This window comes from Lampris incognitus, chromosome 1, assembly GCF_029633865.1.
Source record: "Lampris incognitus isolate fLamInc1 chromosome 1, fLamInc1.hap2, whole genome shotgun sequence".
Taxonomy (NCBI): Eukaryota; Metazoa; Chordata; class Actinopteri; order Lampriformes; family Lampridae; genus Lampris; species Lampris incognitus.
In genome coordinates, this window is record NC_079211.1 from 48,343,454 (window position 1) to 48,367,515 (window position 24,062).

Here is a 24,062-nt window from a genome sequence, read left to right on the forward strand (position 1 = left end):
TACTGTAAATTAAGTTTTTGTTACTTAGAATATGTTCCCCATACTAAAGTGACATCTTGATCATTACTAATTCACTAGTAATTAAGTTTTTTTTATGTTCCCCCATACTAAAGAGTTACCCAGGGATTTTTTTCTACTTACTCGACGATTTTGTGCCAATTTGAAAACATTCTATTTCGTTTTCAACCGCCTGCACAAAAGAGCAGTTCGCACTTTTGCAATTTATTGACTAATGTTCCGACCCAGATCCCCATTTCCAAGTTTTAAAAATGCTATCGCATCAAAGCGAATCTAGGGAAAAGTAGTCATATGTGGGCCACAAGTACGTTAACCCAGCCCACGCTGTTTAAAAAGCACTAAAGGTTGAATGAGCAAATATACACGCTCACAAGGAGTCATTTCGTTGACAGTATGAAACAGAGTCACACAGTTAAGTTTAATTATTTCACAAACATCTCTATTACGTTGATACAGAAACAATTTTTTTAACTTTTCTGGGGAACTGTCATATTTGCTTTCAACGTTTTTTTAACCTTGTGCTTACAAGATCTGATCTCGAAGGGCAAGCGTGAAGAAACCATGAAAACTGGATGACAAAAGAGCAGATTGGTTTCCTTTGTCGCTGTTTAAATCCATCCACAACGGGTGAATTGGGGCCGCCGTGATGGTTTATCGGTGGGATAAGGTGGCCTGGTGCAATGATTCCGAAACAGAAAACGATCTACACAATAAAATGGGAGAATAACAAGAGTGGACCCACAAGATTTTCTTTTTTGCTCTAGACTCTGTGGAGCCTCCTCAAAGGCCGTACACGCGGAACCAATGGACTTTGGGCTGTGGTGGTTTGACTATGCTATTTTTTGGTGTGGGGGGTGGTGGCTGTCAGCATAACGTATGTGGAATCCCCCTGGCATCACAAAGGTTGGCCACTGAAATCAAAAGTCTCTCTTTCAGTCTTCAGGCTCTCCTGCCGACCCCAGGTCAGTCAATATGGCTCTGGATAGGAAAGAAAGAAGTAAGATACCGTACCCCGGTGTTCAACATTAAAAAAAAAAAACAGAATTCCCATGCAAATCAAACCAGGACATAAAGGTGATCAGGTAAAGGAGAATCTTTATGGCAAAATATCACAAAGGTTTGTAGCTACCTGAGCACTTCCCCAGCCACATACCACTAATGGCGAGAGATCGAGTTTCTGAACCCTTCTCTCCTGCATTGCTTCTACTCTGTCTCACCTTCATATCCCATCTTAATAAAGTAAAAAATATTACGAGTATGTTAGTTGACTGCTCACTAACTTGAGATGCTGAGGTGAATATGAGGTGAAGATGCCAGAAAGTCAGAAACTCGAATGCAAAACCTCTCTTTATTTGTAACTTTGCACATGTGAGGAATTTGACCCACTGGGCTGCTCACATACAGGACCGAGACTATCCAAGACAGGCATTATGTCTATATCTAACGATAGCCAAGCTAATTGGACAAGGAATTGAAGAAAATTAAGGAATGATGGGGGTTTTCTGTAGCGATATGGAGACAGTGGGTCTCTAACAGCAATCACATATTCTGACCACTGCACTTCTAAGGAACATGTTAACAGGGAATTAATACAGATCTGGGAGATACCCATGCAAACAGTGTAAATTAAACTAATTAAACCTCCAGGTCTTGCCAAGTAATCTCAGCTAAGTCCCTCCACTGCTCTAGTTACTCTGGCACTCCTCACCTCTGCTCCTCTGTTAGCTCAAACTCCGCCACTGCTCTTTGGGCCAGCTTTTGGGTTGCTGGCAGACAGAAAGAAGCAGATAACTTCACCAGCTTCACCGCCCACTGGGAGGCACCAGCAACACTACCGCATGCTGACAGGAATTCCTCCAACAGCTCACCACTGAGGAAGAAGTGGGCAGGGAAAGGGAAGTCAGTGACATCAGCATGAACTTGAGGATTTCACCGCAGCTGTGTCCGGATACTCCACTGAGCACTACACACTAATAGAATGTACTGCACACCAGCAGTAATATAGTATACTGTTTGATACTCACAAGCCATTTAAAGAGTAACTAAAGCGTAGACCATTTTAGTGAGTTTGCTGACATCCAGATGTTAAAAACCATGTGATGGTTAAAAATCCATTTGGTTTCCGTGTACCAGCACATCTATCAGCATCGACAGAGTCAGAGCTAACAATTGTCAATAACTGTAAATAATAAACAAGATAAATAAAATAAAAATAAATGTAAAAAATAATAAATAAAACTAAATAAATAAAAATAATAAATGTAAATACTGTATATAGTAACTGTCAATGCTGGTTCAACTAGCAACCATTATTAATATTATTATCTGCAGCTTTGTTTATCCTGCTATAAGCACTGGCTTGGTGCATCCTCAGTGGCTGGGTTGTTTATCCTGCTACATAATATATATATATATATATATATATATATATATATATATATATATATATACACTACCGTTCAAAAGTTTGGGATCACATTGAAATGTCCATATTTTTGAAGGAAAAGCACTGTACTGTTCAATGAAGATAACTTTAAACTAGTCTTAACTTTAAAGAAATACACTCTATACATTGCTAATGTGGTAAATGACTATTCTAGCTGCAAATGTCTGGTTTTTGGTGCAATATCTACATAGGTGTATAGAGGCCCATTTCAAGCAACTATCACTCCAGTGTTCTAATGGTACAATGTGTTTGCTCATTGGCTCAGAAGGCTAATTGATGATTAGAAAACCCTTGTGCAATCATGTTCACACATCTGAAAACAGTTTAGCTCGTTACAGAAGCTACAAAACTGACCTTCCTTTGAGCAGATTGAGTTTCTGGAGCATCACATTTGTGGGGTCAATTAAACGCTCAAAATGGCCAGAAAAAGAGAACTTTCATCTGAAACTCGACAGTCTATTCTTGTTCTTAGAAATGAAGGCTATTCCATGCGAGAAATTGCTAAGAAATTGAAGATTTCCTACACCGGTGTGTACTACTCCCTTCAGAGGACAGCACAAACAGGCTCTAACCAGAGTAGAAAAAGAAGTGGGAGGCCGCGTTGCACAACTGAGCAAGAAGATAAGTACATTAGAGTCTCTAGTTTGAGAAACAGACGCCTCACAGGTCCTCAACTGGCATCTTCATTAAATAGTACCCGCAAAACACCAGTGTCAACATCTACAGTGAAGAGGCGGCTGCGGGATTCTGGGCTTCAGGGCAGAGTGGCAAAGAAAAAGCCATATCTGAGACTGACCAATAAAAGAAAAAGATTAAGATGGGCAAAAGAACACAGACATTGGACAGAGGAAGACTGGAAAAAAGTGTTGTGGACGGATGAATCCAAGTTTGAGGTGTTTGGATCACAAAGAAGAACGTTTGTGAGACGCAGAACAAATGAAAAGATGCTGGAAGAATGCCTGACGCCATCTGTTAAGCATGGTGGAGGTAATGTGATGGTCTGGGGTTGCTTTGGTGCTGGTAAGGTGGGAGATTTGTACAGGGTAAAAGGGATTCTGAATAAGGAAGGCTATCACTCCATTTTGCAATGCCATGCCATACCCAGTGGACAGCGCTTGATTGGAGCCAATTTCATCCTACAACAGGACAATGACCCTAAACACACCTCCAAATTGTGCAAGAACTATTTAGAGCAGAAGCAGGCAGCTGGTATTCTATCGGTAATGGAGTGGCCAGCGCAGTCACCAGATCTGAACCCCATTGAGCTGTTGTGGGAGCAGCTTGACCGTATGGTACGCAAGAAGTGCCCATCCAACCAATCCAACTTGTGGGAGCTGCTTCTGGAAGCGTGGGGTGCAATTTCTCCAGATTACCTCAACAAATTAACAGCTAGAATGCCAAAGGTCTGCAATGCTGTAATTGCTGCAAATGGAGGATTCTTTGACGAAAGCAAAGTTTGATGTAAAAAAAATCTTATTTCAAATACAAATCATTATTTCTAACCTTGTCAATGTCTTGACTCTATTTTCTATTCATTTCACAACATATGGTGGTGAATAAGTGTGACTTTTCATGGAAAACACAAAATTGTTTGGGTGATCCCAAACTTTTGAACGGTAGTGTATATATATACACTGCTCCTGTACAATAGGATGGGTTAAATGCAGAGAACAAATTCATTGCAAGAATACAATGACAAAATAAAGTGGCTTTCGTTCTTATTCTTCTTTCTATGCTGACATCACAGAGTGCCAAGGCCAGCCTGCCATGTTTTTAAACTTTACATGGTTTTTAACCCGTAGATGTCAGACAGCTCACTAATGATTTAGTGTTTATTCATGCTTTAAATGTGTTCACTGTGCATTGTAAATATATTATACTACCTTCAGTCAACCAGTAACTCATATCTTCTTGGTAACCACACAAGGTCAATTCAAATGAGATTTTTCAGTGAAAATAGTATACATCTTGGCATTTTTAGTACACAGTTTTTTTCCATACTACAAAGATTTTAATGCGGTATATTAGGAATGGGTATTACTATGGCCGTAGTATCGGCCTGTGTCTATTTAAACAGCAAAAGTCTGCAGCAGTATTTTCTTTAAATGCAAGGACTCAGGAAAACTAACAACAACAAAAAAACTGTTGATAAGACACATTGATTAATCAGTTTCGTAAAAGTCAAGCCCTCTGGTCACCTCTGATGGGCTGTGTGTTGTCAGTGAGGTGACTGGTTCAAAAAATTTCTTGCAATCAAAAACAATTATTTCTAAAGGGATGCAAAGAGACTTACGTAGGAACTCTGTTCTTGGTTTGGAAGAGTTGCAGCATCTCCCTGGACACAGAGGAGGAAAAGGTCAAATTCTCACCTTAGATTCTCTCTAACCTGTCAACCTGAAGACCAGACAGGCAGACAGGCAGATACGTAGGTCTTGGTTTTTTTCCTCACCAGGCCTGTGGAATCCTGTTGGCTCGCAGCAGCAGGGAGGTGACGTGGTTGAGAGAGGAGGGACTCCACTCCAGGCTGGACTTCCCTCTGTCACTCTCAAACACGCTTTTCACATCCAGAGCGCACACTGCGAAAGACTCCTGAAGCTGGAGGAAGACAGGAAACAATGATTAAACACATACTGGGGTCTCCGGGTAGCATGGCGGTCTATTCCATTGCCTACCAACACAGGGATCGCTAGTTGGAATCCCTGTGTTACCTCCGGTTTAGTCGGGCGTCCCTACAGACACAACTGGCCGTGACTGTGGGTGGGAAGCCAGATGTGGGTATGTGTCCTGGTCGCTGCACTAGCGCCTCCTCTGGTCAGTCGGGGCTCCTGTTTGGGGCAGGGGGACTGGGGGGAATAGCATGAGCCTCCCACACGCTATGTCCCCCTGGTGAAACTCCTCACTGTCAGGTGAGAAGAAGCAGCTGGCGACTCCACATGTATCGAAGGAGGCATGTGGTAGTCTACAGCCCTCCCCTGATCGGCAGAGGGGGTGGAGCAGCGACCGGGACGGCTCGGAAGAGTGGGGTAATAATTGGACAGATATAATTGGGGGAGAACAAGGGGGGGGATCCCCCCCCAAAAAAAATAAAAATTAAAAAAAAACACATACTGACAGACATGTTATACAATGCCTTTTAAAGCTGTGGTTGCATTAAATGGGCGCCATAAGAATGGGATTAAATGACAAGAACTGACTCACCTCAGGACTGTGTTTCTCTCTGGCCATCAGGACCAACAGCTCCTCCACCACATGCAATCTATTATCATGACCCAGGACCTTGATATCTGAGACGGCAATAGAGAGAGTAAGAGAGGGGGGAGGGTAGTGGGGCGTTAGACAGGTGGACTTTGACATTAAACATCAATGCACCCATATTTTGACTAAAATTGGGTTCTAAAATGTTTCAAAGTTGATTAAAGTTTCTCTTAATGTTCATTCATTCATTCATCTCATCTTCGGCCGCTTCTCCGGGGTCAAGTCACGGCGGCAGCAAGCTAGGTAGGACACTCCAGACGTCCCTCTCCCCAGCAATACCCTCCAGCTCCTCCTGGGGGATCTCAAGGTGCTCCCAGGTCAGACTAGCCATGTAGTCCCTTCAGTGAGTTCTGGCTCTTCCCCAGGGTCTCCTACCAGTTGGACGTGCCCGGAAAACATCCAAAGGAAGGTGCCCAGGAGGCATCCTAATCAGATGCTCGAACCACCTCAACTGGCTCCTTTCGACGCGAAGGAGCACCGGCTCTACTCCGAGCTCCCTCCGGATGTCCGAGCTCCTCACCCTATCTCTAAGGCCGAGCCCAGACACCCTACAGAGAAAACTCATTTCAGCCGCTTGTATCCGTGATCTCACCCTTTGGGTCACTACCCAAAGCTAATGACCATAGGTGAGGATTGGAATGAAGACTGACTGGCAAATTGAGAGCTTAGCCTTCCAGCTCAGCTCCCTCTTCACCACAACGGTCCGGTACAACATCCGCATTAATGTTGATGCTGCACCAATCCACCTGTCAAGCCGCCTGTTTCTCTTAATGTGTATTTCTTAAAGGAAAAATTTGCTGATTTTCAACCTTTTCTCTGTCTACCTCCAACAGGGACAGGGATGGCGCTTGAAAAATACCTGCATTTTTCCAAGATGGTTTCCGCATCTCTGGAGCGACAGTGAACTGGAGTTTTTCTCCGTTTCGCTAGTGGGGCTTCTAATATTCTAATCTACTCTAAGGACGCTGTTCGAAAAACACATCCTAGGTTTTTGATGCAGAGGCCTAAGTGCAGTGCATTCTGGTACATGGTAGGAAAGACTGTGAGCAGGAGAATACTGATTTCTCCATCAATATAATAGACAATGAGGATCTTATTATATTATCATTATTATTATTGTATAGTATTATATAGTATTATTATTATATAGTATTCTACACTACTCATTAGTACTCGTTGCACATGCACAAAACCATTGGCGAAATGTTCCTTTAAGGTTAAGTGAAACTGGGCAGTCTTTTCATTTATTATTAAATTTTTTTAACGCTGCCCTGTGTTCAACTCAGACCTGATATGATCAATCCTTTTCTTTTAGCCACAGTGTAGTTCTGTCAGGAAGCTGCAGGCGTTTGTACAAAAGCACCCTGACAACTGTAACAGTGGGACAGAGAGAGACTTATTAACTTCCCCAGCTGGTGTGGGGATTCAGACCAGCTTCCCAAAACCCACATCTTATAGCCCCCTGGACTACTACCACCCTGATTTCCAACCAACAAGTCTAAACCTCCTGGGCAGCACGGTGGTTAGCGCAGTCGCCTCACAGAAAGAAGATCCTAGGTTCGAACCCCGGGGTAGTCCAACCTTGGGGGTCGTCCCGGGTCATCCCCTGTGTGGAGTTTGCATGTTCTCCCCGTGTCTGTGTGGGTTTCCTCCGGTTGCTCCGGTTTCCTCCCACAGTCCAAAGACATGTAGGTCAGGTGAATCGGCCGTACTAAATTGCCCCTAGGTGTGAATGTGTCGGCCCTGTGATGGACTGGCGACCTGTCCAGGGTGTATCCCCGCCTGGCGCCCAATGACTGTTGGGATAGGGTCCAGCATCCTGCGACCCCGGTTGGGATAAGCAGCTTGAATAATGGATGGATGGAAGTCTTAACCCGAAAGCCATGAGTGTAAAGATGATCTGAGTTAACATTTGCCAAAAGGCCTTTTAAGCATACGACTAGGCAACGTCTACGTACTGAGGATTCTAAATTCAACAGCTACATGCTAAGTCTACACAAGTATAGACATCTGTATATGATATTCTTTGGCACCAGATGTGAAAAGGCAGCTGTAGAAATCGGAGGAGGGGGGTCTGGAGGCAGACCGAACACTGAAAGGTGCCTCAGCTGGTCAACAAGGCACACTTCGGCCTTATCAACCTCTCTTCTTCTTTGAACATGTGTGTGTGTGTGTGTGTGTGTGTTTTAGAAGGCAGAGTGACAGAACCTGTGTCTCTGCAAGACACACCAAGACCCCGTATGACTGACTGTGTGAAACTGTTTGGTAAATTGTGTTTTCCAACCCTTTTAGAGGATCTGTACAGACTCTGGACTGACCTTAGATGGGGAACTTTTTTCTATTTTTTCTTCTTTTTTTTTTTTTTTTGGATATTTTCCCCCCATTTTTCTCCCCAGTTGTTTACGGCCAATTACCCCACTCTTCTGAGCCGTCCCAGTCTCTGATCCACCCATTCTGCCGATCCGGGGGGAGCTGCAGACTACCACATGCTTGCTCCGATACATGTGGACTCAGTCGCCAGCCACTTCTTTTCACCTGACAGTGAGGAGTTTCACCAGGGGGACATAGCATGTGGGAGAATCACGCTATTCCCCCCAGTTCCCCCTATCCCCTGAACAGGCACCCCAACCAACCAGAGGAGGCGCTAGTGCAGCGACCAGGACATACAGCCACATCCGACTTCCCACCCGCAGACATGGCCAATTGTGTCTGTAGGGACGCCCGACCAAGCCGGAGGTAACATGGGGATTCGAACTGCCGATCCCCGTGTTGGTAGGCAACGAACTAGACCACCATGCTACCTGCATGCCTTAAGGGGGAACTTTAACTGGGCCGGGCATCAGTGATGAATTTTTGTTTTGCAATAAAGTTATATGTGGTGCACTGTGATGCTTCTTTCAAAACATTCCTTAACAGTGTCAGGTCTTCCAGAACTGTAGATAAGATCTTTTTCATCAACAAGGACCAGATTCACTTGTCTACCAAGGGGTTCAGACAGGTACAGATGAAAGAACCAAGTGAATTTATGTAAGATTTACACGGTAAGCTTCACGTAAAATAAATCTCGCAGTAGGCATTATTCTTACCTTTCCATATGGTAGGTAGAAGGTCCAGGCGATTATCTGTGTCCAAGGCCTGAAGCAGGTCCGAAATGGCCTGGGAGTTGGGGTAGTACAACTAAACACAAAACAAACATGATCACACAACGTCATTATATAACTCTAGACAGTTTAAGTCAAGCTGCTTAGTCGAGGATCTTTTCCAGCAGAACCATTACTTTCCAAAAAAACGGCCAACTTTCCCCGTAAAGCTGGTTAGTAGTTTCTGGTTAACCTTGCATTATCATGCTTTTTTTTTTTTCATATTTGCACCATTTGACCAAGACAGTACATGGCATGAGCAATAACCACTGTTTAAAAGCCATGATGGCACTTGTAATGTGATAACGCTTTAGTGACCAGGTGCAGCAGTTTAGTACTAACAGCAGCTTAATGCGCCTCAGGGTTACAACAGTTGTGAAACATAATGCGATAAGAAATGACTCAGTAAAAACAAGACGACCCGGTCAGACACTGGAGGATTCGGATTGAGAGACTGGTAGGTATACTGACCAAGGGGACAAGTTGCCGGTACCACTTCAGAACTGTGTCAATGTCTTCCATCATGCACAACAGGCCGAAGAAGCGCCCACTGCAGAGAAGAAGGGTGGAGAGAGAAATACAAACGGAGAGGGAGGGGTTGTCCCGTTAAAAAGTGGAACAATGCAGTTAGTCTCCCCCCCCCCCTCCATTTTTCTCCCCAATTGTACTTTTTGCCAGTTATCCCACTCTTCCGAGCCGTCCCAGTCATTGCGCCACCTGCCGATCCGGGGAAATCTGCAGACTACCACATGTCTCCTCTGATACATGTGTTTTCGCCAAGACACTTCTTTTCACCTGACAGTGAGGAGTTTTACCAGGGGAACGTAGCGCGTGAGAGGATCACACTATTCCCCCCCAGTTCCCCCTCCCCCCTGAGCAGGCGCCCCGACTGACCAGAGGAGACGTTAGTGCAGCGACCATGACACATACCCACATCCGGCTTCCCACCTGCAGACACGGCCAATTGTGTCTGTAAGGACACCCGACCAAGTCGGAGGTAACACAGGGATTCGAACCGGCGATTCCCGTGTTGATAGACCGCTATGCTACCCAGACGCCCACAGTTAGTCTTTCATAACAGCTTCTGTACCAAGACATATAATGGTACTCGAGTCTCGAGAACTAGGGATGCACCGATATAACTTTTCAGTGCCAATACCAATCCCAAGTATGACTCTTTTTAAGTATAAGTTAATACCGAGTACCGATCTGATCCATAGCTCTTGCTGAACAATTCTGACTAAAACCATTCGTTTGAGGGCAGTGGACAAAATAATGGAGACAGAATATGTTTTTTTTCCTGCCATTACAGAAATACAGGCTTCCAAAATATGCAGTAAATCCAGCCATTTTGCTTTATTTGCATCTTTTGGTATTGGATTTTAGTCTTGGGTAAATTTTCTGATACTCAGTTTTAGCCTGATATCAGCCTGGTAGCAGGTATCAGTATTGGTATTAGTGCAAACCTAGAATGAACACCTTTCTAATGGCTGAATAATGCTCTGGAGCAGTGTTACAAAAGCATGTACTATATGTAGGTGTTTCTCCAGTCCAACACTACACCAGCTGATTTCACTCTTAGTCCTCCTCATCAATTGTTAAAGAGACAAATGCTCAACAAAGGGGTGCAGTTTTGAAAGAAAACAATTTTTATCCATCTATTTGTCACATTATGTCATGTTTATATTGCATACTCCATGACTATTTGAGCACAAATATTTGAGAAATGTTCCAAGGATGTCTCTTGGAAGTTGATATATCTCCTCCCCAATAAGCAGCATTTGATCCATATCTCTAAGATTTAGTGAGTTAAACTTTAAGTGGAGACTGTTGGCAGAGTTTAAGGTTTAGATGAAGTGACCCAGCGTTTGTCAAGTCTTTTCACCAGTTTATAACCTAATCCATCTAGTCTAAAAGAGTTTGTGGTGGGAACTGTTTTTTAGGGCCCAGACACACCAAACCGACTAGCGGCAACGAAGGCCGACTTGTGTCGCCTCACGTCGCCTGCTGTCTGGGCCAAAAAGCAGCACTTGAACACAGCGCAAAGACTACAGCCGACGGCCAACTAGCATGTACGTTCTGCACTGATTCGCTAAGCTGAACAGCCAATCAGAGTGATCTCTCACCAACGGGCTCCGCCGATTCAACATGGTGAAACGGCTGAAAAGCTGCTGACAGGGGTCCAAATAGTGCCGATGGTGCGGGACAAAAAACTAGGGTCACAGACACTCGCCGACGGCTGGTGCGTCAGGGCCCTTAGGGTGAAGCGTTTACTTACTAGTTAGTCTCCCTACCCAGATCGGGTAATATAATATAATCACTACCCAGATTATCAAACTGGGATAGTGAGAGAAACAGACAGGGTTATTCCATTTTTAAGAAATTGACCACTATTCTGGCGAGACTTCAAGTGACTTTGCTCCTTCCAAAACAGTGTTGAGTGGCAAATTCTTCATGTGGAACCTGGACTCATCAGTAACATGTTGGTGATTTGGGGGAGTAAGCAATGGAGAAGCCTCCCGTCAAAAGAGGAATGGTACTGTAAAAAAGCAACATGCTTTAGATATGGAAAAAACCAACCGGGCCCATTGGAGCTAGAGATGTGCTTACTTGGATTTACAGCACCCTTCAAGCACTGCTTCATAAATCCAGGAGGTACCAAAAAGAGCTAGAGAGGGTGCCACCAGCATTCAACACTGTGCCAAAACAACTCTGACTGGCAGAGCTCTGAAGGGCACACAATCAACTTCTTCATCATGGAGGCATCTAGGTAGCATGGCGGTCTATTCCGTTGCCTACCAACAAAGGGATCGCTGGTTCAAATCCCAGTGCTGCCTCCAGCTTGGTCGGGCGTCCCTACAGACACAATTGGCCGTGTCTGTGGGTGGGAAGCCGGACGTGGGTATGTGTCCTGGTCGCTGCACTAGCGCCTCCTCTGGTCGGTCGGGGCGCCTGTTCAGGGGGGAGGGGGAACTAGGGGAATAGCGTGATCCTCCCACGCGCTCCGTCCTCCTAGTGAAACTCCTCACCCTTCAGGTGAAAAGAAGCGGCTGGTGTCTCTACATATATCGGAGGAGACATGGTAGTCTGCAGCTCTCCCCAGATCGGCAGAGGGGGTGGAGCGGTGCCTGGGATGGCTTGGAAGAGTGGGGTAATTGGCTGGATACATTTGGGGAGAAAAACGAGGAAAATTCCAAAGCAAAAAAAAAAAATTCTTCATCATAGTTATCCATGTGAAATACAACCATCTCTAGTCTTTCTAGTAGCTATGGGGATACTGAAATCTCTAACAAAATAGGCTCAGAGGCCAAAGGTCGAGACATGTCCAACTAGAACTGGTCGGCACAAATCAAGAGCACCACATGAGTCTCTCACATCTGTTAGGCCAAACTACTTACTAGTAACTACCCTGCTGGTAGAAATCTCCCAGAAGCCTCCAGTTCTCTCCCACCTCCACTAGTTGTTGGAGTTTGTAGCCCTGCTCCAAATCTTTAGTATCTAGACACTGTTATTATAAAGACAAAAAGACAAAGACAAGTAAGATGGATGGACAGATGCAGACCAGCTCCGTGTCTAGATGGGTGGACAGACAGATAAGTGGCAGAGATATGTATATTTAAAAAAAGAGAACAACAAAGTGACTTACTACTCTCATGGCATTGGAGAAGAATAAGACTGGGGTAGAGAAAGAGAGAGAGATTAGTTTTGGCTTTTCTTCTATTAATATTCCTTTAACCAAGGCAGTTATGTGATGTGGCTTTCTTTTGTATAGTACCATCATTGGGGTCCTGGCAGGTGAAACTTGTTCCTTCCAGCTCCAACATCACTTCCTGGAGAATGTCTGTTGGCTTCTGAGCAGGGGAGGCTGAGAAAAACAGCTCTCACAAGTTAACACACACACTTCCTGTAAATGAGCACATGAATGTGCAGGGTGCACAAAGTATGAAATCACAGTAAAAAGCTGATAAAGAATATTCAGTGCTGTGTTTACCTGCTTTATAAAAGATTGCTAGGAGGTGGTCAAAGGTGGCCAGGCTGGGAGCTGGGGAGACAGACAAGACAACTCTGAGATTAGGGAGAGGCATGCTGGAAGGCGGGGTTTATATGGAGGAATGCCTTCAGGGATACACACTCATACCCTTTTATAGATTCGGAATCAAACCACATTTTTCTAGATCAGATCTGACTAATCTAATCGGAGATCATAACTTCATATTATTAATGAGCATTATCAACAATAGATAAAACTCGGGGTGTATCTGTGCATCGTCTGAGGTTTACAACAATGGTCTATATGTCGTTATTGTTTATCTTTACTAAACCAGGCTAGGTCTGGGGATAAAAAGAGAAAACAACTTAATATGTACCATCATACCCTGAGCCTTCCTTTCATTCACAGGGCCTCATTTAACGAGGGGGTTCCGAGCACTTCTCTTTTTCAGTTTTCTGGTGTGGGAAGATGTAGGCGCAAATTCACGTTTGCAGCGGCCTCGCCCTGTACTGGTGTGGAAATATGGTGGCATGAATTCACATTTGCGGCGGCCTCACCCAGTACTGTCCATGCAGTGTCTTAGTCCAAGTCCGCATCTAAGTTTATCTTCGTTTGATAGCTGGGAGAGCTGGTGCTGGATCAGCTGGGAGAGCTTGGTCTGCTGCGTCCTGTGGGCCCAGAGACCACGGCCCTGCCTGGAGCTCTGCCCGAAAAGGTGACACCGAAGGTGGTCTGACAGGACGCGGAAGTGGGGCAGGCTAAGCTAACTGCTAGCCCATGCAGACCGGCAGTTCTGATAACACCGAGGGCGGTCTCGCGGCGGCCTCGTCTAGCCTTGAATGTGTTTTTAGTGTCGTCGTGTGGAGTGCAGGGAGGTGTTTCGAAGGTGTCTGGCTGGGAGAGCTAGCTTTGAATTGGCTGAGGGAGCTTGGTCTGCTGCATCCTGTGTGCCCAAGAACCACGGCCCTGACTGGAGCTGCGCCCGAAGAGGAAACACAGAGAGCGGTCTGACAGGATACAGAAGTGGGGCAGGCTAAGTTAACTGCTAGCCCATGCAGACCGGGAGTTCTGACAGTCATCCTGGCTGGCGTTCCTTCTCCTGAACAGTGTACGTGTTCTGTGCTGTTATATGTTAGTGATATCTAGTTGCTCTCTGTGATGGCCGCACTCGCAGCCACACATCTGTAGTTCATTTTGTCTTAATTTTCAGTTGTTGAGTTACCAGTGCTGGGGGTGCCGCTGCTGGTTGTTACTGCTGGAGGACATCTTGTCAGGCCTGAGCAAAAGATGCACTCCACAAAGCAGAGCTGTTAAATACAGGGTGGCCAATTGGGCTCTACCAGCTACCCACCATGTCATAGGGGGAATGTTATTCTTAATCTAGATATTTTGTTTGTTTCTTTGGAATATGTTAGGTTTTGGTTCTTTTGCTTTGGTTATTATTTAAATGGGTCAATGTATTGAAGAACTGTCCTGTTTTTTGTTATTTGTAGTTTAGCTGGTAGATTGTTGTTTGTGTGTTTCCCCTTTTGTTTCGCAATGGTCTGACCAGCCAGTATATAAGTTCCCCCTTGTGTTCAGTTTGTTAGGTCAGTTTGGTATGTTATGTTCAGTTTGTTATGTTCAGTTTCTTTCTTTGGCATGATTTGAGTTAAGTTTTGTTTAGTTGACCTCTTTTATGGGCCCAGAGCTTTTTGTTATCACGGGGGAATGGTTTTGGGTAAATAAAAGCTTATTTTTTTTGGAAAAAAAAAAGACCTACGATTCCTCTTGCCTACCAGCTTGGTCCCTTACACTCTCTTTGGGGCTTAAATGATGGCCATAGTCAAGGGACGTTCATAAAATTAGGGTAATTTACATGTGAAGTAAAGAGAAAAGGCAGACTGAATTGCTTAAAAAGTGTCAACACCTAACTGCATATGTGAATTATCTGAAAATGAAGCACGCAGCCCAATAGTTTGATAAAGGTTTGCCTCTTGAAAATAAGAGTGCATCATAAGAACTAAGATGTCAGACTATATCACCAGTATTTGTACCTTATGCCTATAGTTTGCATTTTCTTACTCAAACGAGGATTTAGCATATTGTAGACTTAGGACAGAAGGAATGTTTTTTTGCTTGTGTTACAATTTAAAACCAGATGTCACTTGTCTAACACAAAGATTCCTGTGCAACTCCAGGATCTTTCAGTACTTGGGAGTTTTGGTCACTGACGTACTGATGCCTTCAATAGCCTTTCACTGTCCAAGAGAGCGAACACCAGGATGACTGTTGGAATTCCGGTCTGCCTGGGCTAGCAGTTAGCCCAGCCCACCCTGCCTCCGCATCCTGTCAAACCGTCCTCGGTGTTTCCTCCTCGGGCACAGCTCCAAGCAGCGCCGTGGTCCCTGGGCCCACCGGACGTAGCAGACCAGGCTCCCCCTGCCAATCCAATGCCAGCTCCCCAGCCAGACACCCTCAACACACCTCCCCACGATGAGACCAAAAACACAGTCAACACTAGGTGAGACCGCCACCAAGACCGCCCTCGGTGTTATCGGAACTGCCGGTTTGCATCTTAGCATAGTCTGCCCCGCTTCCATGTCCTCTCAGACTGCCCTCAGTGTTTCCTCCTCGGATGCAGCTCCAGGCAGGGCCGTGGTCCCTGGGCCCACAGGACGCAGCAGACTAGGCTCCCCCAGCCAATCCAGCACCAGCTCTCCCAGCCATCAAACGAAAACCCAAACTTAAGACGCAGATGTGGACAAAGACACTGCATGGACGGTACTGGGTGAGGCCGCCGCAAACGTGTAAGTTCGTACCGCCATCTTCCCACACCGGTACTGGGTGAGGCCGCCGCAAACGTGAATTCGTGCAGCTATCTTCCCACACCGGAAGCGGCTATGTATATAAGGGGCTCTATCAACTGACATCTTTGATTATCTAAATGGAAAAAAAAAGGTACCATTCTATCAATATCCAGCTGAACTGAATGGTCTCAGCATGCTGCTATTTTCTCATCTTCATCAGTTTTAGGTCAAATCATTTTCTTTTTATGTCACTAATGCTGCACCAAATGAAGAACAATGAATTAACCTCTGCTATGATATTTTTTTTCTCCAGATTTTTTTGTCTGTCTGGCACAGTAAAGCCACCGCTAACACCGCTGAACCTGTTTCGGGATTGGCTATCATTCATTATAGCATCAAAGTTTTCAACATTTTTTAGGATTTTTAGGATTAGGAGCCTTCCTTCTTTCTCTTACACGGGGTTCATGGGTGTAACTTCAGGGTTATCAGTCGTACCGTGAACGCGTTTTTCAAGTATGAGGGATTAATATTTATTATCAGCATGCTCACATTAATATGAGTGACATCTCTCCTCTCCGATGTTTTATAAGTTTGTTGAGGAAAATGTGTATATTCATATAAAGAAATGATACACGTAAACAGATTGCTAAATGAGCGTGGCTGCTTGCAGAGCCTGGATTTGTGTGTAAAATGTATAGCAGAGTGCATACTAACCTATCCCCAGAGCCTTCATTTCACTCAGCGTTTGGAGCGCCTGGGATCTGGCTGAAGCACCACAGCGCCTCAGAGCTTTCAAAACACTGTTAAACGTCAACAAATTAGGCTGAACTTTCTGCTGTCTCATCTGGTTCAATAGCTCCTAGAGAGAAAGAGAGAGAGAGAGAGAGACAGACAGACAGACAGACAGACAGACAGACAGACAGACAGACAGACAGACAGACAGACAGACAGACAGACAGACAGACAGAGACAGAGAGAAAGAGATGGAGACAGAGAGAGAGAGACGGGGGCAGACCGACAGACAGACAGAAAGACAGACAGTCACAGACAGAGAGAAAGCGAGACAGACAGAGAGAGCGAGAGAGAGAGAAAGAGACAGACAGAGAGGGGGAGAGACAGACAGCCAGAGACAGACAGACATACAGACAGACAGAGAGAAAGCGAGAGAGAGAGAGAATTGCAGATTTAGACTAGATGTTTGTTGAACGTTATAAAGCCCTACTGGTCAAAGTGATACTGACTTTAAGAACTTGATTAAGAACTTGATGAAAGAAGTTGACTTAAGAAGTTGATGAAAAAAATTAAAGAAGGGTTCAAATTAGAACTAAAATATAATTTAATTCTCGAGCAAATCTCTACAGACAGTAATACTGTTAAGATATTCAACAATTTTATCACAATTTCCGAACCCAACTGGAAGCTCTGAATTCTCAAAATTGACATAAATGTGACAGTACTGAAATGCATTCAGTGCCATTTTTGAAAGAATCTTTAACGTCCCTATATCTTCCCAGTTATTAACATCCATCCATCCATCCATCCATTATCCAAGCCGCTTATCCCAATCGGGGCCACAGGATACTGGAGCCTATCCCAGCAGTCATTGGGCGGCAGGTGGGGAGACACCCTGCACAGGCCGCCAGGCCATCACAGGGCTGACACACACCCATTCATTCCTAGGGACAATTTAGTACGGCCAATTCACCTGACCTACATGTCTTTGGACTGTGGGAGGAAACCGGAGCCCCAGGAGGAAACCCACACAGACATGGGGAGAACATGCAAACTCCAAAACAGAGGACGACCTGGGATGACCCACCATGGTTTGACAACCCCGGGGCTCGAACCCAGGACCTTCTTACTGTGAGGCGACCGCACTAACCACTGCACCACTGTGCCGCCTAATGTAATACAGTGATGTGTTTTTACTCCCTGATCTTGAAGGCTGCACTACAGTAAAAGTAATGCAATTCTCTGAACTTATTGGGACTTTTTTTTTAGCTGAGTAAAATGAACAGCTACCTGCTTGGTCATCATATCCACGTAACTTGTGATCATTTCTCAAAACTTTCTTTGTGAGTAAATATCTTATGAGATGACCAATACAGTCATCAAATACAGTTAACCAGTTTCATGGCCTTACGGCGATGAGGTCCCATCTCTCATTGTATTTGTCTTTGAGATGCGGAGCCGCTGAAATCAAGGCGTTGAAGATGTGGACGTCGCCTGCAGAGAGAGGAGAGGTTTTTAGGTGTGGCTAACCATGCCAGCACATGTCAATGAGGAATGCCAACAAGCCAGGTTTGTGGCCATGTGGCTGACCAAAATAAATAAATATATAAAAGAAATAGTTTTCAGAGTTACAGCTTCTACAAGATAATCCGTTTCTCAAAACGTTTTCGCCACTCACCAGTGATTCTGTTGTTTAACATGTCTGTGTACATGCTGGCCGCCTTTGCATAGGCTTCATGCTGTGTGTGTGTGGGGGGAGAGAGAGAGAGAGAGAGAGAGAGAGAGAGAGAGAGAGAGAGAGAGAGAGAGAGAGAGAGAGAGAGAGAGAGAGAGAGAGAGAGAGAGAGAGAGAGAGAGAGAGAGAGAGAGAGAGAGAGAGAGAGAGAGAGAGAGAGAGAGAGAGAGAGAGAGAGAGAGAGAGAGAGAGAGAGAAAGAGAGAGAGAGAGAGATGTTATTGCAGTTTGATAGGAACAGGCAGGTTTGTTAATGAGGACCAGCAGCTGTGTGTGCACGAATGCTTTTTGCTCTCAACCCCAACATTTGTAGTCAACTCATATGTGTAATACACAGAAAAAGATGGCCTGGCGGCCTGCCCAGGGTGTCTCCCAGCCTGCTGCCCAGTGACTGCTGGGATAGGCTCCAGCATCCCCATGACCCTGACAGCAGGATAAGCGGTTTGGATAATGGATGGATGGATACATGTAGGCCATTGGATTAATCAGTTTTCATTAAATCAAATATGACCCGTTTCTTTTTTTTGTCCCCCTTTTCCTCCCCAATTGTACTTGGCCAATTACCCCACTCTTCTGAGCCACCCCAGTCGCTGCTCCACCCCCTCTGCCAATCCGGGGAGGGCTGCAGACCATCACATGCCCCCTCCAATACATGTGGAGTCGCCAGCTGCTTCTTTTCACTTGACAGTGAGTTTCACCAGGGGGACGTAGCGTGTGGAGGATCACGCTATTCCCCCCAGTTCCCCCTCCCCCCCCGAACAGGTGCCCCCTAGTGCAGCAACCAGGACACATACTCACATCCGGCTTCCCACCCGCAGACACGGCCAATTGTGACTGTAGGGATGCCCGACCAAGCCGATTGTAACACGGGGATTCAATCGGGCGATCCTCGTGTTGGTAGGCAACAGAATAGACCACTATGCTTACACAGATGCTGAAAATTGTGTTTTGGAGACTGCAAAAGGGAGACCCTAGCCTTAATTTCAGTTACATCATCCTCATTTCACTTCCAATAAAGATTTACTTTTCATTTATAGGCAGACTGTTTTCTGTAATCAAATGTTCAACTTTTTACTTTGATCAGTATAAAAAAATGGACAAATAATTGGCAAAACATCACAGGCTCGAACTGCACAAACAATATTTGACTATGCCGCCAATAAAAACAGTTTGTGCCTCTCTACTACTACCAGTATGAATGTTGGTAATATCATTATATGCACTGTAGGGCTGCACAATATTAGGAAAACATGCGATACGCAATAACGTTGTTGAATATTGTGATGACGACATGACTCGCAATAAATAAACAAATACTGAAGTATACAGTTTTGATGTCTTTCTGCTTTAGGTTTGCTGCCAGCACAGACCCCAGACAATGAATAGCCTGTGCACACTGAATAAAAAATGAAATGCATTATTTCCATTCCAGCAACATGCTTTTAATGAAAAAAATGCACCTGACTATAGCCGCTATTTGACGATGAACAAATACCACCAACTTTGTTGCATGGCAATCCAGTTTCTTCATCACCTTAACACAACATCTTGGCCTATTTAAATATAGCAGCTACTAAGAGTTTATATTATAAATGATTACATAACAGTCTCAATTTAAAACTGATGTCTTACCAGTTTTACAGAGTGAGTAACTAATGTTAGAATTTTATTTTTTACATTTTATTTTGTTGTTAACTGAGGCGGAATTAGCCAAGTGACACTACTGCCTTTTTTCCAGAGGGGGGCACCAACATCAACACAAACTATACATCACAAACTGCAACACAAACTGCATGTCACAGTTCAACCAGTCTTTTGCAATACGTATATCGCGCATGTTGATATCACGATGAAGGTACATGTTCGATATATTGTGCAGCCCTAATGCACAGCTGCTAGTATTGGTCAAACTAAAAACACCCACACATCTATTCATACCTTAACCATTCCTCTGATCAGGGCGGAGTAACAGCGTGTCTCTCTCTCCGGTAGCAGGTTGAAGATTCTCTCTGCATTGTTTTTGTCCTTCCAGTTAGACTTAAGGAGGTCTGACGCCCGGCGCAACCTCCCTTTCGGCCTCCTCGTCCCCTCCTCTAACTCCTACGAGAGACCAGCGCACACACATACACACACATTCACAGAAAGAACCAAAGACAAGAGAACACACCAAGTCAGACACACAAAGACGGCACGTACTGTTGGCCTGTTATCTGCCATCTTGCGGCTGTAACCTAACATACTTGACTGCAGTTTACATTTACATGTACTTATTTAGCAGATGTTTTTTCATGGCAAAGCAACTACAAGATATTTAACAATGAAAAGATAAATGAAGTTTAAATGGACCCAAGATCATCAAAAGAGAGTGGTAGGAGGATCAAGTTACAAAGTGGATGGACAATTACACATCAACCATATCATCTCCAAAAACGCATGTCAAGTATAGAAAGACGGAGAGCACAATAGTAGACACAAGTAATACTAGTGTCTATCTAAGCAAGGACACAATATCAATAGAGGACACAATATTAATAGCAGACACCAGTCATAGTAGCGAGTTATTCATCTCATCTCATCTCATCTTCAGCCGCTTCTCTGGGGTCGGGTCGCCGTGGCAGCAAGCTAAGTAGGGCACTCCAGATGTCCCTCTCCTCAGCAACGCCCTCCAGCTCCTCCTGGAGGATCCCAAGGTGTTCCCAGGCCAGATTGGACATGTATTCCCTCCAGCGAGTTCGTGGTCTACCCCGGGGTCTCCGCCCAGTTGGACGTGCCTGAAAAACCCCCAAAGGAAGGCACACAGGGGGCATCCTTATCAGATGCCCGAAGCACCTCAACTGGCTCCTTTCAATGTTATTTGTATTAGCTGGAAAGTGCCAATAGTCTGTTTAAGAGTCTTAATTATAGACCATTTAAGAATCAAGGTCGGCTTGGAGGAGGAGAGTATTTAGGCCTTTCTTGAAAGAAGTAAGCGAGTCTGTAGCTCTGATGGGTAGTGTAAGTTTGTTCCACCATATTGAGGCTAAGTGAGAGAAATTCTGGACCTAAAGCTCATCACTTTAGTGGAGGGGACAGATAGTCGCTAGAAGAGCTAAAATGAAGAGGGAGAGTAGGAGTGTACAGATTAATATGGGTTTTAAAGTAAGTCCGTGCAGTTCCTTGAACTGCCTGGAATGCACTTTATGAGAACAGTAACAGGCAGCAGGTGTGAGGGCACAAAGAGAGGAGTGACATGTGCGCATTGAGGCAGGTTCAAAACCAAGCATGCAGAAACAAACAGTTTATCAAACCATCCTGTGAAAAGTTGATTAACCAGAGACATTAGGGGAGCACGTCTAGTCAATACAAATGTCAGTGGCAGCCAAGTAATTTCCCCTCCGAGAATCGCCACCTTAACGTGGTGGAGGGGTTTGGGTGTCCCGGTGATCCTGGGAGCTGTGTTGTCGGAGGCAATTGCTCCTGGTAGGATCCTCCAAGGCAAATTGGTCCCAGGAGAGGGGCCAGACTAAGAGCGATTCCCAAGAAATCCAATGAACGTATACCAACAGAGCTACAGCACTTGCCCAGAAAAGGGAAACCGGGGCCCCCTCCTGGAGCCAGACCTGAGAAGGGAGCTCGCTGGCAAGAGTCTGGTGGCTGGGCCTTGGCCCACGGCGCCCGGTCTACTCTACTGTGATACCTACTGTCTCCCTCTACTGTGATACCTACTGTCTCCCTCTACTGTGATACCTGTCCCAAAGAACACCAATTCTAGGCAACTTAAGGATTTTAAACCAGTTGCACTAATATCATTATTAATAATGACAATTCTTAAGAAAATTGTTAAAAACCTTGTTTTGTTAACTGTGGATGGAAAACTTGATCCACTGAAATTTGCTTACCAGGCAGGGAGAGGTGTGGAGGATGCAAAACGTTTTATACTTAAGAACCTGTATAAGCGCTTGGAAACGCCGCAAGCCCATGCCAGGCTTTTATTTGCTGACTTTTCATTGGCATTCAATACGATGCAGCAGCATCTTTTAATAGATAGGTTGCTATGTGATTTTAATTTGCCTCACCAGCTTGTGTTATGGATCTTGGACTTCTTGACTGACAGAAAGCAGATGGTGTCTGTAAATGGCTGTCTCTCAGATTCTGTAGCTACATCCACAGGCTCACCACAAGGATGCCTCCTTTCACCCTTACTTTTTACTATGTACGCTGATGGATGCAGGAGTACTGAGGCTCCAGTACATCCAAAACTGCGCTGCTAGGATCCTGATGAGGGTGCGCAAGTATGATCACATCACTCCCACCCTCAAATCACTTCACTGGCTCCCCATATCTTTCAGAGTTGAGTACAAGATCTCTCTCCTCACCCACCAATGCATATATGGAAATGCCCCCTCCTACCTCAAGGAGCTCCTTGCACCAAAGACCTGCACACGTACACTTCGCTCCTCTGATGCCAACTTCCTCCAAGAAGCAAAGTGGAAGCTGATAACCATGGGGAAGCGGGCTTTCGCCTCAGCTGCCCCCAGGCTGTGGAATGCCCTCCCAGACAACCTCAGGGCACCACAGTCTGTGGAAACCTTCAAACAACACCTCAAAACCCATCTGTTCACCAAAGCTTTTCCTAGCCAGGCCACCTCTTTTCCCATACTTTTTTTAAATGGTTTTGACCATGGACTCTGTTTCACGGACTATGAATATGGATTGTGGATGACTGTACTTTTGCTGCCCCTATGATTGCTTTTAACTTGCACTGTGTATTGATTAATGTTGATGTATTTTATCCATTGTTTTATAGCACTTTGAGGTTTCTCTGAAATGTGAAGTGCATTAAGAAATACAATTTATTTTTATTATTATTATTATTTATTAGCACTCAGGAGGGCAGCTATTTGGTCAAATTTTCTAATGACACTGCATTGCTGACCCTTATCCAAGGTTCAGAATCCATGGGAATGCTCTCACTGATTTTATTTCTTGGTTTGAGAACAACTTCTTGGACTTAAATGTTTCTAAAACCAAGGAACTGATTATTGATGTTAGACGTAACAGAGATACAGCTAAAGAGTGCATCATACAAAATGAAAGTGTGGAAATGGTTACATCATACAAATGTTTGGGAACTATTATCAATGATCACCTTAAATTTGATGTGGACACTGAAGCTATTGTGAAATGGGGTCAACAGAGAATTCACCTTCTCCGTAAATTGAATTCCTTTTCTGTCAGTCCTCTCATCCTCTGTCGCTTTTATCAATCTTTTATTGAGAGTCTTCTAAGTTTTCTTTGACCTGCTGGTTTCACAGCCTCACGGTAAGACAGAAACAGCCTGAACAACATTGTTAAAATCTGTTCTAAGATCACCAGTGAGAAACAGAGAGATCCATCCATTTTCCAAACTGCTTATCCTGCTCTCAGGGTCGCGGGATGCTGGAGCCTATCCCAGCAGTCATTGGGCGGCAGGCAGGGAGACACCCTGGACAGGCCGCCAGATTATCACACAGGGCCGACATACATACACACACACACACACACCCATTCATACCTAGGGACAATTTAATATGGCCAATTCACCTGACCTACATGCCTTTGGACTGTGGGAGGAAACCGGAGCCCCCGGAGGAAACACACGCAGACACGGGGAGAACATGCAAACTCCACACGGGACGACCCGGGACAACCCCCAAGGTTGGACTACCCCGGGGCTCAAACCCAGGACCTTCTTACTGTGAGGCGACCGCGCTAACCACTGCGCCACCGTGCCACCAAGAACAGAGAGATGTGAATTATTTTTGCAACCAACAATTCTCCAGAAAGCAGCAAATATTTTGGCTTCTTCTGGACATGATCTAGCAAGTGAGTTTTCTCTGTTGCCATCACAGCATTGTTGTGTTTTACCTGCTTATAAAACTAACCGTTATTCTAAATCATTCATACCTGTTGAAACTCAATTTTTAAATGCTCCATAG

At 44.8% G+C, this 24,062-nt stretch overlaps 1 protein-coding gene across 1 annotated transcript in view; it reads right to left on the reverse strand.

The window, feature by feature from the left end:
• Nucleotides 1-429: 429 nt before the first annotated feature.
• The window catches only part of ptcd3 (pentatricopeptide repeat domain 3), a 29,337-nt gene continuing 5,704 nt past the window's right edge, over nt 430-24,062 (reverse strand). Inside the window, exons 9-23 of the mRNA XM_056287153.1 lie at nt 20,044-20,205; nt 18,050-18,110; nt 17,783-17,865; nt 16,354-16,498; nt 12,851-12,901; nt 12,635-12,724; nt 12,506-12,534; nt 12,258-12,364; nt 9,331-9,409; nt 8,806-8,896; nt 5,663-5,748; nt 4,914-5,059; nt 4,758-4,799; nt 1,727-1,888; nt 430-996 (exon numbers count right to left, since the gene is read on the reverse strand). Coding sequence (XP_056143128.1) covers nt 951-996; nt 1,727-1,888; nt 4,758-4,799; nt 4,914-5,059; nt 5,663-5,748; nt 8,806-8,896; nt 9,331-9,409; nt 12,258-12,364; nt 12,506-12,534; nt 12,635-12,724; nt 12,851-12,901; nt 16,354-16,498; nt 17,783-17,865; nt 18,050-18,110; nt 20,044-20,205 — 1,380 coding nt within the window. The 3' untranslated portion in view covers nt 430-950. The remainder of the gene's footprint in view (nt 997-1,726; nt 1,889-4,757; nt 4,800-4,913; nt 5,060-5,662; nt 5,749-8,805; nt 8,897-9,330; nt 9,410-12,257; nt 12,365-12,505; nt 12,535-12,634; nt 12,725-12,850; nt 12,902-16,353; nt 16,499-17,782; nt 17,866-18,049; nt 18,111-20,043; nt 20,206-24,062) is intronic.